A 15,095-nucleotide genomic window follows, 5' to 3' on the forward strand; every position below is an offset into this window, starting at 1 on the left:
GGAAACTGGGGAAGAGCAAAGTCCGGCTGGGCAGAGCAGGGGAGAGGTAGAACAAGGGAGAGGGGGTTCAGAGGAAGACCAAGGCCCACCCCCTCCTATCCTAGGGCGCACAGGAATGGAGAAGGGAGCGAGGTGGGTTGCATGGTTTACGGGGGAGGAAAGGGCCCTGATTTCCTTCACAAGGCACACCTAGGGAGGGAGTTTAAAGGAGAGGCAGTTGGGAGGAGCATTTGTCGGGAACTAATGCTGAATTCATCTAGTGTTGTGAGTTGTGGCCTGCATTCACGGCATTCCTCCTGACTGTTTGAATTCTTGCCATGCTTCTGTGTGCTTATCTTGCTTTGCTGGAATTATTACCATGATTCTTTGCTTCTTGGACTCACTATCTTGCCCTGCTGGAGTGATTGATTGCAGTCATTCTGCTTATAGCATTTAAACGGAAATATCTGCAACCAGAGGCTGTTGCAGGTTCATGGGAGAGTTTTTCTCCAAGATGGAGAGTGAATGGGACATTGGGGGCAAAGTTGGAGCAAATAAAGGGACTCATACCTGTCTCTGGCTGTGTTGCCTTCGTGCCATGCCCCGGGTCATCACACCAATTTGTTAGGAAGGCTCACAACAGCCCATTCTTCAAACTGGCCTCACAAACTCCTCACAATTTGGGTTTCTTTGAAGTAGCTGATCCTCTTTTCCCTATTCTCTTCCCCCCGGGCTGAGCTCCAAGGAAGAAACCAGTCAAATATTAAAAGAGAGGAATATTTACAAATATGTCTAGAAAATATTGGAAATGTAATCAAAAAGATGGCACATTTTATCATATGTGGTGGACTTGTGCTAAAACAAAGAAAAAAATTGGGGCAAAAATACAAAGATGGCTAGAAAAGATAATAAGAAAACATGTAGATTTTAAACGTGAACTGTTTTTATTGGGGATGATATCAATAAATTTGATAAGCGATGTATTTAGTATTGCATGTTTTAACAGCAGCGGGGATGATCTTCGCACAATATTGGAAAGATGAAGAAACCCCTCAAGATGAAGAGATAATTAAGAAGATATTAGACTGTGCAGAAATGGACAGACTTACAATGAAAATCAAACAGCAAGAAGCCACGGAATATTATCAAACTTGGAATTTATTTTACCAGTGGTTGGAAAAAAAGGGGTGGAGAGTAAGAATTGGCATTTGTATTGTTAAGCAAATTAAATACTCAGACAACACGGTGTTTATTAACCACTAAGGAATGTAATTAATAGAAAATTAATAAAATTTATTTGTTTTTTTAAAAAAACATTCCTTTACTGTGAGCTTACAAGCAACCCATTTGTTCAGAAGGCTCACAACAGCCCATTCTCCATACTGGCCTCACAAACTCCTCACAATTTGGAGTTCTTTGGTGTAGCTGCTTCTCTTTCCCCCTATTCTCTCCCCCCGTCCCCCCGGGCTGAGTTCCAAGGAAGAAACCAGTCAAATATTAAAAGAGAGGAATATTGAATTTATTTATAAAGACATGACAACAACAAGCCCCGTGACATTCTCTCCAAGTCAGATAAATAATATGCGTTCTCCACAATGTTATAGAAAAAGCAAACTATGTGTTAAAAAGGGATGAGCCGGAATAGTATACGGCGATTCAGACCAAGAAAATATCCCAACCCTGTCTTCTTTTCGTTATCCAGGAATTTGTTGGGAGAATTCTGGGCCTCTCTTTGACAAATCCTGTTTGAAATGGATAAATTTTTAAAAAAGAGAGAGAGAGAAAGCATAATTCCACTTTTCTGCCACTAATGTTCATTCCAATTCATCCTGAATAGATGGACTTGTGCGCCCAAAGCTAAGAAATATAAAAAGGAGATAGTTAGCAAGTTGTCTTCTTTCTAACTTTCAGGGTAATTTTCTGATGCTCTCCACCTCGGTCCAGGGACGGAAACGCTACGACTTTCCTCTGAAGAGCCAAGAGGATCTGGATTGAACTATTTAAACCCTTGCTTGTTCTAGGTCACCAAACATTCAGAAGAAAAAGAAAAAATTGGCCAGGAACTAGGATAAGCAAACAGTATATAAAGCTCAACTCGTGTACAATCCACTCAAGTACCGCACGGCGACTGTATCATAAACTCTTCGACGGTCTTTTATTTTTTATTTTTAGAAACTCAACATCTCGATTTATTTATTTATTTGCAAGTGGATGGATGTTCCTGATAAGGCAAACTGAGCAGTTCCAGCTGCAATGATATGTCAGTCGGTACAATCACACCCCCTTCTGCCTCTTCCCATCGAAGGGCCCATCGAAGGGCGAACGTACCGTGTCGGTTCTAAAAAAAGAAGAAGGAAAGGAAGAATGCAGAACTAGTGCGGGAAACGGGAGAGGGCGATCCATACCTTCGCGGAATGCAGGTGAGAGAACCCAAGCTATGAAAAGTGGAAAACGCAACAGGTGTGCTGTCTTCTTCTTCGTCCTGGCCCAGCCCGGCCCACCCCACGCGCAACGTCCGACTTGTCGAAAGTGAAGGGAAAGACTTCCATTGGGTGAACGCTCCTCTGGCGAGGTTCTTGGCGATACCTGGCCGCAGAAAGAAATCTTTCGACTCAGAGAGAGAAAGAGAGAGAGGGGGAGGAGAGGCACTGTATGTTTGTAAGCTGAGTTAATTAAGGCTCTTCCAAACCAAACTTGGTTCGTAGCAGTGACGGAGTCTGAAGGTTGCCCCGAAGATCGTTCTAGCCAATGGCTTCGCTGTTAGTCTTGTAGGCTTGCTTGCGCAGATGGGTCTCGATCTCTTCCCGGAATACAAGCATGCCCAGGTGCGAGTGAGACGCCTCGTTCATGGCTTTCGACTGGATGCACATGCGGTACTGCTCGGGAGTCAATTCGTCGGCACAGTGCTTCTCATGCCAGAGGTGGAAAAGGCCCGGCACTGGGGTCCTAACCACCATCAGGTTGCTGTGCAGGTACTTCCGGTAGAGGTGAACGTCTTCTCCGCCCCACCCTTTGACTTCCAGATCAAAACCTCCTGTGGGAAACCAGAGTGAAGTCATGTCAGATCCCTAGAACGATACTGTCATTCAACTGGGGGAAGGTGGGGTGGGGGGAACCACGAATACATTTCTTTATTACTACTTTTGACAACTGCTGTTTTATAACCTTTATCCTGGAACCTAAGTGTCCTGAGATTTTCTCACCTTTGGGGGATAGCAATAGCACTAGCACTTAGATTTACTATACCACTTTATAGTGATCTACAGCCCTCTCTAAGTGGAATGTACAAGGGGGGAGGGCCATGTGGGTTGTTTCACTCTGAAAGCAGGTGGAGGATGACCCTGGGAACGCTTGCTTATCTGGTTCTCATGACAGCCGTTACAATAACATCTCCACACCTGTGGATTGTCTGAATCCACATTGGACAGAAGGGAGGGGGGAGGCTCTAATCCCTTACTTCTAACTGTATTGCCTGAGGGAATTCGGAGTCTGCTTTGCTTTTGTTCTGCTATCACTTCTACTCAATAAAAGGTTCCTTTGGAAATACTATGTTTTCAAGAGTTTTTACTTTCTTGAGTAGGTAACAGTATCAGTGCTAGAATGGTGTGGGATGGTAGGGGTTGGAGGAGAAGGAGGAGAAGGAGGGCTGTGAGGTCCTTGGTACTCTCTGAGTTTGGTTGGTTTCTTGCAGACATTTCATTACCAAATTAGGTAATATCATCAGTGCTAGAAGGGAGTGGAGTGGTAGTAGTGCAGGTGGAGGAGGAGGAAGTGGAAGAGGACTGTGAGGTCCTTGGTGCTCTCTGAGCTTGGTTGTTTTCTTGCAGATGTTTCATTACCAAACCAAGTAACATTACCTGTGCTACCAACCTGCTACCAGGTAGGTAGCATTAATGATGTTACCTAGTTTGGTAATGAAACGGCTTCAAGAAAACAACCAAGTTCAGAGACCACCAAGGACCCTTCAATTGTTTATTAAAAAGGGGTGGGGTAGACAAATATTGAGAACCCTTTTGTGAAGGGATAGGATGTGATGGTTACAATTCTATGGATTAAGAATGTTTAAATACATTACACGCTAATTTAGAGCAGATATGTAAGAAAGGCAATTATTCCCATGACGGAAACAAGATGTTGAAATTTTGTTTCTGTTTACTTGCCATTAATAAATTAATAAATCCTGCACTCAAGAAGGTGGGAAAAAATCTGTATTATGTCATTCTGAAAGCGCAAACTTGGCTCGAGATTCATGATCTAATTGGGGTAACTGCCGGAATCCTGACAGGGTAACATTACAGTTTTCACTTAGAATAATTTACCTAGCGAATGAAGCGGTTTCCAATTTCACCTATTTTGCTGCAATGTATTACAATTTACATGGAAGCATAATTTTGATCATCTCTCTTGCTGAAAACATTTCTGTAGAGCCACATGGTGGCACCAACGAACCAAATGAAAAAAAAAAATGTTTCGATTACTCATGTTAGTTTTCCTTTTTTTTAAAAAAAAAAGTTATTTGAATGGGAATAAACTATTCACAAAAGTCTAAGATCAGAATGTTGCAATCCTGGCAAGAATTAATTAACTTACACTCGATAAATAACTAATTGAAAGCTTGTGCTCACCCACCCATCCTTTAGATTCAACCACCCACCCTTTAGATCAAGCAATACAAGAGTTGTAAGCCGTGTGTAGTTCAGCAGAAAATCCAGCCTTAATAAGCCTTAATAGATTCAGGCTGTACCAGATGCCTAATCAATCTGACCATGGTCCTAAAACTGGGGATTACAAAACAGTGATAAATAAAAGAGAAAACTTTTGGGCACCCTCTCAACCAAAATCAGAAGCAAGGTGTTTATACATCTTACCAATGGCCAAGAAATCCGTTCGATACTGGCACATCATCCCAAAGCCAAAATCTCTCCAGAACCCAGAATCCTTTTTGTGGACCTATGACATAAACAGACGCAGAGTTTTAGTTTCTTCAGGACAGAGCGGAACAACAAGACCTCCTGAAATGAATCCGCATTGCCTGATTGTGAGAAAAGGAAGAGGGGACATAGACTTTAACCGACCACAGAAGGGAAAATGGTGCTTAGAAGTAGATTATTCCATCAAAGACCCAAAGGTGCTTTTTTTCAAGAGGCAACAGGACTTTGTTCTTCCTTGAAGACGTTTCACTTCTCATCTGGGAAGCTTCCTCAGTTCTGAACTGAAGAGCTGAAGAAGCTTCTTGGATGAGAAGCGAAACATCTTCAAGGTAAAACGAAGTCCAGTTGCCGCTTGAATAAGCACCTTTGGGACAACCACGACCTGGAGGGCTGAGATTCTCCACAGACATTATTGGGCTTTGGGAAGAGATCCTAAAGGTTCAACAGGATACCACCACCTTAATGAACTCACTACGAAAAGGACTGAGAGGTCCCATCACGGCTTCCAAGATCCTCCCCTTGATCTCTAATTCTGCTCCTTATTGAAATCTGTCTGTAGGCGAACTGCTGACGGAAGCCAGGGGTGGAGCTAAATGCACTATCAGTTTAGTGTCCTTGCGTTGACACAAGAAGTCCAAATCCAGATAATATTAAGAAAAAAAAAATTTTTTTTTTATGCTAAATCTGAATATTCTATCATTATGTTTTATTATCTAACCATTGATAAAAAAAGATCCCAAACTTCATAAAATTGTTTATCTTCTTGTTCTCTGATTTCAAATGTCAATTTGCTCATTTCAGCACAATCCAATATTTTCTTAATAATTTCTTCTTCTGATGGAATTTTCTCACTCTTCCAGTTCTTAGCAAATACAATCCTAGCCGCTGTTAATATATTTACAATCAAATACTTCAAATTTTTATTATATATATCAGGTAAGATTCCCAATAAAAAAATCTCTGGTTTCAAGTCTATATGTGTCTTTGTCATTTGCAAAATAAATTAAGCAAACTATAGTTATCTCGTTAAAATATGAATTAACAAAATTATAAATGATTTTTTTTTTTTAGTGATGATATTAGGTTATACAATTATTGATTGATAATATGAGCTATTATGCAATATAATTATACTAGTGACTAGGAAATGGATGCACAAAAAAAAGTGGTAAACCAATCGATGCACTGTATGTAAATTTATGAAGAAGGATCTTTTTATGTTTTTTGTGGTATGTTTATGTTTATTTTATGTATGTTTGTGTTTATCTTGTTATTAAAAATTAAAAAAAAATTAAAAAAAAAAGAAGTCCAAATCCAGATACACCCTCACCCCTTGAATTCCACTGGCCTTTCTCCAGCACCGATTTAGTGCTGACCATGAGTGGATCAGATTCTTGTGAATAGGTTTGAATAAACCTTCTATACTGTACCTTAAAAGATTAAATTGCGGCAACTGGACCAATGTTTATTAAAACGTAGACATTTCGTTACTCATCCGAGTAACTTCTTCAGCCAACATGAAAATTTTGGGATAGGCAGAGTGTCATTGGAATGAACTAACTCTTGCCCTACAGGCTGCAGGGGGTTTCTCCCCAAAATGAATTTACATTTCATTTATAGGTTGCTTTTCATTTTGGGGAGAAATTCCCCACAGTCTGTATACCATCTCTTTCTTTCTTTCTCTCTTTTTCTTTCTCTTTCTCTCTCTCTCTGTACATATGCACATATATATGTCTAGTGTCTCTCTCTCTCCCTCCCTCCTTCCCTGCCTCTATCATCTATCTATCTTTATCATCTCTATTTATCTATCATTTATTTCTATCTCTCTCTCTCTCTCTTTCTCATGTATGTATGTAAGTATGTATGGATTGTATGTATGCATGTATATACATCTGCTATCTATCTATCTATTTATCTATCTATCTATCTATCTATCTACCTACCTACCTATCTAATCTTATATTTATCAATATATTTTTATGTTGCCCATCTCCACTAGAAGGTGACTAAAATAAATACTAATGAAACTGACTCCAAACACATAATTTTTCCAAAAATTCGCCGAGTCCAAGAAAACTAAAACAAATGGAAACTTTCTAAATGTGAATCTGATAACCTAAGAAAAAATTTCAGCAAAGGTTTCTCTCTTTTTTTCATGCCATTTGTTCTTCCTCTGTTTGTGTTATTTGAAGAAAATTCAGTGAAGCCCAGGACAGATCCATTCGCAACGAGCAAAACTTCATTTTTAATGATGTTCCAGGAAACGATGCACTGCATGGTGTGGTTACTTATGGAGAGTAACGTTTTTAAAGCTTCTCTTACCAGTTGCTGTTCCACTGGAGGTGGCCCGTCTTGATTAGCATAGACAATGGCAGGATTATAAAGGCTGAAAACCACCGGATAAAAAACCTTCTTGCCTGCAAAAAAAAGGGGAAAGATTTGTTACTCTGTGTGAATGACTAAGGAAGAAAAGGCAGACATGTCTCTCTTTTTTTAAAAAAAAAATAAAAATTAACCGTTAAACTATTTCCCAAATAGAAGAAGAATCTGTAACAAGCTTAAAAGGGATCCTGCAGAAAGATCCTGTTAATAGTCCCATGTGTTCTTTAGATATTGGAGAACGTCATCAGTTTGGGGATGAAACCATCCCGATGTTCTAAAGATGTCCTTCAAAGAGTTTGTATATGAAGAGGTTTGCAGGCCGTAGTTTCTAAAGGGGTTCAAAAACCTGATGCTATCACATACGAAGAAGGGACGCGGTGGCGCAGTGGCTAAGTGGCTGAGCTTCTCAATTAGAAAGGTCGGCGGTTCGAATCCCTAGCGCCGCGTAACGGAGTAAGCTCCCATTACTTGTCCCAGCTTCTGCCAACCTAGCAGTTTGAAAGCACATTTAAAAAATGCAAGTAGAAAAATAGGGATCCCTTTGGTGGGAAGGGAACAGCGTTCCGTGCGCCTTTGGCGTTTAGTCATGCCCGCCACATGACCACGGAGACGTCATTGGACAGCGGTGGCTCTTCCTTGGCTTTGTAACGGAGATGAGCACTGCCCCCTAGAGCTGGAAACGACTAGCATGTATGTTCCAGGGGAACCTTTACCTTATCACATATGATATCTACCTGAAAGGTCCCTCTGAAGGGTACAATTTTGCCACTGTAACATGGAAGGAGAAGGTCCCTACAGATTTTACTCCCCAAGTGATTGTCAATTATAGGGAGCAGTGCTCATGTGTTCTGACCCAGACTTTGCAGAAACAAGAAACAGACTTCTTGCAAAGAAAACAAAAACCCTCTTTCTTTACACCTTGGGAATTAACTGCCTTCACCAACAGAAAGTCCAGGCAAGAGTCCTGCAAGCAGTTAAATGAAACAATAGTCCTTATCGGCTCATTATGATAAATGCAAGGCTGTGAGCTCCCAGCTGGGAGGCTGCAAATTACGTCAGTTCAACTAGAGAAATAGACAAACCTCAGTTCCGGCAAGGCAAACTTTGTTGCACAAAACACACAAGGAGCAAACTTTCCAGAAATGAAAACTGTTCCCTGTGACAACCAAACCACTCCCCTTTCCTACTATTTATTCCCTAGCCAGGGAGGGACCATTCAGCGTCCACATTAACTTTTGCTTCCTGAGCCAGCTCATTGTCCTCGGTTGCTCACTTCTATCTACTGTGCACATACGCACATCTGAAACAGGCCCCAGCTGTTCCTCCTCCTCACTCATCTCTGACTCCAAAGGCAGCTGCCTCTCTGTCTGGGAAATGCTGGACGGCCCTGGCTCTACCTCTGTGTCCAACGCTGAGCATCCATCAGAGCCTTCCCCAGGCTCCAGAACTGGCCCAAGTTCACCTCCTCATTGTCCAAGTCTGCTGCCAGCTCCACTGGCAGCTGTGGGCCACAACATCATGTCTATTTCAAAGGCCATTGAGCCAGCACTGTCCAAAGAGTTTTCTGTGGTCCTATTGCCAGCATGAAGTCACAGAATGCTCTTTCCTCCTGACCAAAGTGGTACCTATTTATCTACTTGCATTTGCACGTTTCCAAAAGGCTAGATAGACAGGAGTGAAGGGGGAGATGGGAGCTCATCCCCTTGCACGGTGTTCAGCTCTCAAACATGGGCTGTTGGCTTTCCAACTGACAACCCCAAGGTCTTTAACCAATGAGCCATCACCCTGCCCTAAAACATGACATGCATCTAACAGAGACAATTGAGAGTACAATATAAATCTTAAGACTGAAGGCATCCAGCCTGAAATACAGAACACAGAATAACAGAGTTGGACGGGATTTTGGAGGTCTTCTAGTCCAACCCTCTGCTCAAGCAAGAGACCCATGCCACTCTTGATAAATGGCTGTCCAATCTCTTCTGAGAAACCTCCAGTAATGGGACACCCACAACGTCTGAAGGCAAGCTATTCCCTTGATTGCTCTCACCACTAGGAAGTTGTTTTGACCCAACTGGGTTCCCAAAGAGCAAACACAGACAAAGGCAGCAGCCTCCACCTTTTAAGATTTAATAACGAATTCTGTTCTGAAGGTTGCTTTCCACTAATTAGTTCCGATAAGAAAGAGCCTTGCCAGGTTGTTTGTCAAGGCTGCCAAAAACCCGGAGATAAGAACTCATTTACAAGATTCTCCAAACACGAACTAAGATGTCCATCAGTTGAATTTCAGAGCTTCTTTGCTTTCTGCAAAGAACGCTTTTCCAAACCTGGCTTTTATCCTCTTGAGGGAGGGGCCATTACCATGCAGTCTTACTCCTGAGTCGCCTGTGCTGCTGTAATCGTTCTTTCCTCCGAGTAATCCTTCGTGCATGTGCACTTGGCACAGGCTCCTCGGGAATCTCCTCGTCACTGCTACCAGACCCCACAATCTCTGAAGGCAGTAGTCTACTCCCTGATGGTCCTGGCCTCTCGTCAGAGTCATTGCTCTCCTCAGCCATCTGCACCTGCTGCCGGCTAACCACAACAGAAGTTTCTTCTTATTTCTAGGTTGGTTCTCTCCTTGATTAGTTTCCCTCCATTGTTTCTTGTCTTGCCTTCTAGTGTTTTGGAAAATAAGTTGATTCCCCCTGCCCTTCTCTATGGCAGACCCTCAAATAATGGAACATTGCAATGACCTCTAGTCTTTCTCTTCATTAGACTAGGCATACATATCTAGTTATACTATATAGTGTATGTGCTTGAGTGTGTGTGTTTTTCTCTGCGTATTTGTATGCACACACACACACACACACACACACACACACACACCAGACATAGCTGACTTGTTTTCATGGAACGTAGCTTCCATGAAAGCTATGTCCTGGCTCATTTGTGAAGCTCAGTGTGGTCACTGTTCCATAATATACAATTTAGGAATAATGAGATAAATATAGTAATACTCTGCTCCACACAATATGGTGGAACTGTGAGAAAGCTGAGATAGAAACATTAGACCCCATTTTCCTTCCAAAAGGATATGCATAACACCATAATTACCCCTTAGTATAAACATCTCCAGGTGTTCCACACAATTTTATACAAACAACTTACTTGCAGGAGTGCAAATTTACAAGGCAGTCGGCCAAATTCTCTTTGGCAGCTTGTGATATCCCAAAGAGGAACATAAAGGACAGGAAGGTAGAAACAGAGGCAGAGTTTCCTATTGTAATTTATACAACATGTTTTTTAAAAAAATAATCTTATAATTGTTTTTTTGTTTATGATCATCTTAACAAAAAGCCATCAATGGTGTGTGATGGAGTCTACTCATATGCCATGTTTAGGAGAGAAAATGAGGAGAAAGAAACTCTCTCTATAAATATAATAGATGAAATGGAAGCAACCACTGTCTTACACAAACCCCCAAGTAATTTTCCAGATGTCTAGCAAAGGATTGATTCAGTGGTTTATGGAACATCAGCTGTTCACAAGGAAAATATATGACTCTATCAGGACTGAAGAAACCATGAGAAATGAAATGCCTCAGGAAAATTTACAATCCAAGAGAATATCCAAAGAAGTCTTTTGCAATATAAAGCTTCTTCATGCTGGGAAAAGGGGAATGAGGGAAGGGGGGAGGGGGAAATAAAGATGGGGGTAATGTTGCAATCAGTGGGGCTGAAATGTCCACTTTTTTGCAAGCATCAGCTACAAAAGTAGGCCAGTTCCTTGGGTCCACAGGTACATTCTGAGAAGACGTGACGGCTGCTTCATCCAATTTACTTACTAATGTGATTTTCCGCACCACCCAATGAGCAATTGCAACTCTGGGCAGCTGACGTAGGATTAAAAGAGCAAAATAAGAAGACTGGGAAATTGAATAGGGTAGGGTAGGGTAGGGTAGGGTAGAATAGAAGCTGGAAGGGACTTGGAGGTCTTCTAGTCCACACCCCAGCTCAAGCAGGAAACACTATACCATTTCAGACAGGTGACTGTCCTATCTCTTCTTAAAAATATCCAGTGAAGAAGCACCCACAACTTCTGAAGGCAAAGCTGTTCCACCGGTCAATTGTCCTCACTGCTAGGAAGTTTCTCCTTAATTCCAGGTTGCTTCTCTCTGGTTAGTTTCCAACCATTATTTCTTGCCTGCCTTCAGGAGCTTTAGAGAATAATTTGACTCCCTCTTCTTTGTGGCAGCCCCTCAAACACTGGAATGCTGCTATCATGTCCTCCTTAGTCCTTCTTTCCTCTAGACCGGCCATACCCAGTTCCGGCAACCGATCTTCATATGTTTTAGTCTCCAGGCCTTTGATCATTTTAGTTGCTCTTCTTTGAACTTTTTCCAAATTCTCGACATCCTTTTTGTAGTGTGGTGACCAAAATTGGTTGCAGTATTCCAGGTATGGCCTTAGTAGGGTTTTATAAAATAGTACTAATACTTTACGAGGTCTTGATTCTATGCCTCTTTTTATACAACCCAGGATTGTCTTGGCTTTTTTGGCTGCTGCCGTACCCTTATTTTATTATGTGGGTAAGAAATCTTACGAGGTAAGATTTCAAGGACACCTATCACAAGGATGTCAACAGGGGCCATGTTGTCCCACCTCTTCTCCGTTCGCTTCAGGGCATAAAGAGAAACCTACCTGGTTCTGTATTCAGGCGGCAGCTGTTCAAGAATTCAGCCGTGAAATAAATATCCACATCGCAGAAGAACATCAAGACCTCCCCTTTTTCCCAAGCACGGGCACCCACATCCAGTCCTTGGCCACGGTTGAATTCCTCATTCAGAGAAACCAGAGTGTAGTTATGGAAGTCAGCCTCTCTAACAAGAGAAAGAATCAAGAGTTTAGGACATTCAAGTTCAACACAATACCCTGAAGGCCAGTTAGTTCAACCAAGCTCCATGTCTCACGTTTCACCCTTACAGAGTTTCTATTGCAAAGTATATCTGTGTTGGGTTCCCTGTGGAGCAAAGATTACTACACACCACACTGTTCTTCATTTATACAACGGGCCTCAAGCTTTGCGGCCCGGTAAAAAATGATCCACGGACCAGTACTGGTCCAGGGACCAGTGGTTGGAGACCCCTGCACTACCTGACTCTGTGGTCACAGCCTCAACCTCAAACTGTCTATCGTGGACCTCACCCCATTCCTAAGAGGTCCTTAAAGGGGGCGTGCATAAGCGCACCAGCGTGCCTACCATCCCTGTCTCACCAACCCCATTTATCTGTATTTACTCCCTTTGTTCTTCTTTGTGTTCATACTTATACTTGTTATCTTGTGCATGTTTGACAAACAAACAAACAAATAAAAATACATGAAGGATGCAACTTTGCCCCTAAAATGAAACCAAATCGTTTCAAGAGAACTTGAAGGGGTAGTACAGACCACTTCCATTCTTGGTTTACTTCCTCTTGTCGCATCTCCGTGATTCCTCGAGACTCACCTTGCAACCGATTCTAAGATGCTTTTGACCTCAGAAAGCCCCTCCTGCCCAAAATACACCACAGTGAGATGAATTCGCTTGTCCTGATTAATGCAAACATCCCTGGGAGCAAAAGAAAAGATTAGTGAGTCGGTAACTTCTTCACACATACACACACAAAAGATCTCCTCTACTGGCCAACAGAAGTTTTCAGAGTCAGGATTCTCCAAATGGATTTATCAGATGAAATCTCAGTAAGATCTAACCTCACTAGGGCTGTCCACAAACCATCTGAACTACCCATGTTGGCTTTGTTACGATTTTTTTTTTTGATTGAAAAAACAAAACATAACAAACCAGCTAGATTTCTTAAAAGTTTCGGGCTGCCCATAATTGAGTCCATAGCAATGTTTCAATATCTCAGGGGCTGCCCCAAAGAAGAGGGAGTCAAGCTATTCTCCAATGCACCTGAAGGCAGGACAAGAAGCAAAATGGGTGGAAACTAAACAAGGAGAGAAGCAACTTAGAACTAAGGAGAAAATTCCTAACAATGAGGACAATTAACCAGTGGAACAGCTTGCCACCAGAAGTTGTGGGTGCTCCAATACTGAAGGATTTTCAGAACAGATTGGACGGCCATGTTATCTGAAATGGTACTGTAGGCCTTCTTGCCTTTCAACTCTGTTATTCTATTCTATTCATTCTTCTGGGAAAGGTCTTCCTGAGAATTATTGGCTAATTAATTGATTAAGTATTATGAGTCAATGAAACTGCATATCTTGGAAACTTCCAACCTCAGGTGGAGTTGGATTATTGGTTTGTTTGTGGATGACCAGATGGATTGCAGGAGATTAATGTGCTGAGTAATTGGGAGGAAACGATATAGCAGAACGATGGGGAAAAAACAAGTATGCGACTGCCATCTTCTTATCCTTATCTATTAAATGTGGAATCAGAAGCTTTATCTTAAGATTAAGTCTAATGCACCACGTCAGTTCCTGGATTTGCTAAGTGAATCACTCCAGTTGTTAAATTTGCAACAAGGTTCTTAAGTGAATCTGGTTTTGCCACGGACTTTGCTTATCGGAAGGTCGTAAAAGAGGACGATGCAACCGTCACAAGTACATGCCAGTTGCCAAGCTTCTGAATTCTGATCACGTGCTTCAGGGGTGGATTTTCTCCCCCAATTGCTAGGCCTGGAATCTAAGCAAGCCAAGAGAGATGATGAGGCATAGATTCACAAGCACATTAGTGCACAGCAACACTGTGGCCTACAGGTGGAGCTCTCACCTGACAATCAGGAGGCTGTGAGTTCGATCTTGGGTAGAGGCAGATATTTCTCTCTCTGGGCACACTGAGAATATATCTGCTGGGGGAAAAAAACTCCACACTGGTGACAAGAAAGGCATCCGGCCATTAAAACACTCTGCTAGCTCCATTCAATTGGCCAGACTCCACCCCCAAGGGATTATGGGGTCATTAAAAGAGGATCATTAGCGCACAGGAACATCAAGACAGACTCTGTCAGCCGAAGTCAAGAGCTGCAGAACCTCCCAATCCATCAGTGCCTTCAACAACTCATCCTCCGGAAATGTCTCAGAGTATCCACCCTTTTTACCATCCTTGCTTCAGCTGCTTTGGAGAGAAAACAGAAGACTATTCTGCTTAACGAGAAATCTACCCAAGGGCTGATGTTCCATTTTCTACTGCAATGCTTTTTCTGCAGAGATTATCTGCCAGATTATGTGCAATTAAAGGCAATTCAGCTGGCTCTGGAGGATTTCCATGTAAATTATTTACTTGCAATACAGATTCGAAATCCAAAGATGATCAGCAAAAGACTGCCTGGTATTGTAAGAAATCCACGGAGGAGTATGAAGTCTTAGTCAAAGATTCGTTTTTGGATTTCATATTGTTATTCTGAAACTTCACGTAGGCGATGCCAGCATGATGCACAGGATATTTTTTAGCAACCGCCCAGTGGTGTATTAATTCAGGATTTCTCAATGATATAACATGCGATTCTTTCTCATTGCTAATTCACTCCGTATGTTAGTGTGCCATAGTTTTAAAATAGAATAAGTTATGCTTTTGAGGGTTTTAGCCTTCAGCATTCATATTTACATTCTGCTTTGGTTCATTTTATGTAACTCTAGCATTTGTTGAAAGTTTTTCCTCTGGCACTCATCTGAATCTTGTTGTTTCCCAGGAAACACTATACCAGATCTAATCTATTATCCTAGCAAATGACAGGACCCAGTGTCTACCGATGGGAATAGATTAACAAAAGCTTTTTCAACCAAGTAGTTTTGCATTCGGAATTACTAAACAGAAGAACAC

General features: G+C 41.9%; 1 protein-coding gene across 1 annotated transcript in view; it reads right to left on the reverse strand.

Annotated features, from left to right (window-relative positions):
• Positions 1-1,476: 1,476 nt before the first annotated feature.
• The window catches only part of CSGALNACT2 (chondroitin sulfate N-acetylgalactosaminyltransferase 2), a 46,298-nt gene continuing 32,679 nt past the window's right edge, over positions 1,477-15,095 (reverse strand). The window contains exons 4-8 of the mRNA XM_087932155.1: positions 12,777-12,878; positions 11,972-12,150; positions 7,233-7,327; positions 4,848-4,929; positions 1,477-3,013 (exon numbers count right to left, since the gene is read on the reverse strand). Coding sequence (XP_087788281.1) covers positions 2,721-3,013; positions 4,848-4,929; positions 7,233-7,327; positions 11,972-12,150; positions 12,777-12,878 — 751 coding nt within the window. The 3' untranslated portion in view covers positions 1,477-2,720. The remainder of the gene's footprint in view (positions 3,014-4,847; positions 4,930-7,232; positions 7,328-11,971; positions 12,151-12,776; positions 12,879-15,095) is intronic.

The sequence above is a fragment of the Pseudonaja textilis genome, chromosome 4 (genome assembly GCF_049901715.1).
Source record: "Pseudonaja textilis isolate UNSWEBS1 chromosome 4, rPseTex1.2, whole genome shotgun sequence".
Classification (NCBI taxonomy): Eukaryota; Metazoa; Chordata; class Lepidosauria; order Squamata; family Elapidae; genus Pseudonaja; species Pseudonaja textilis.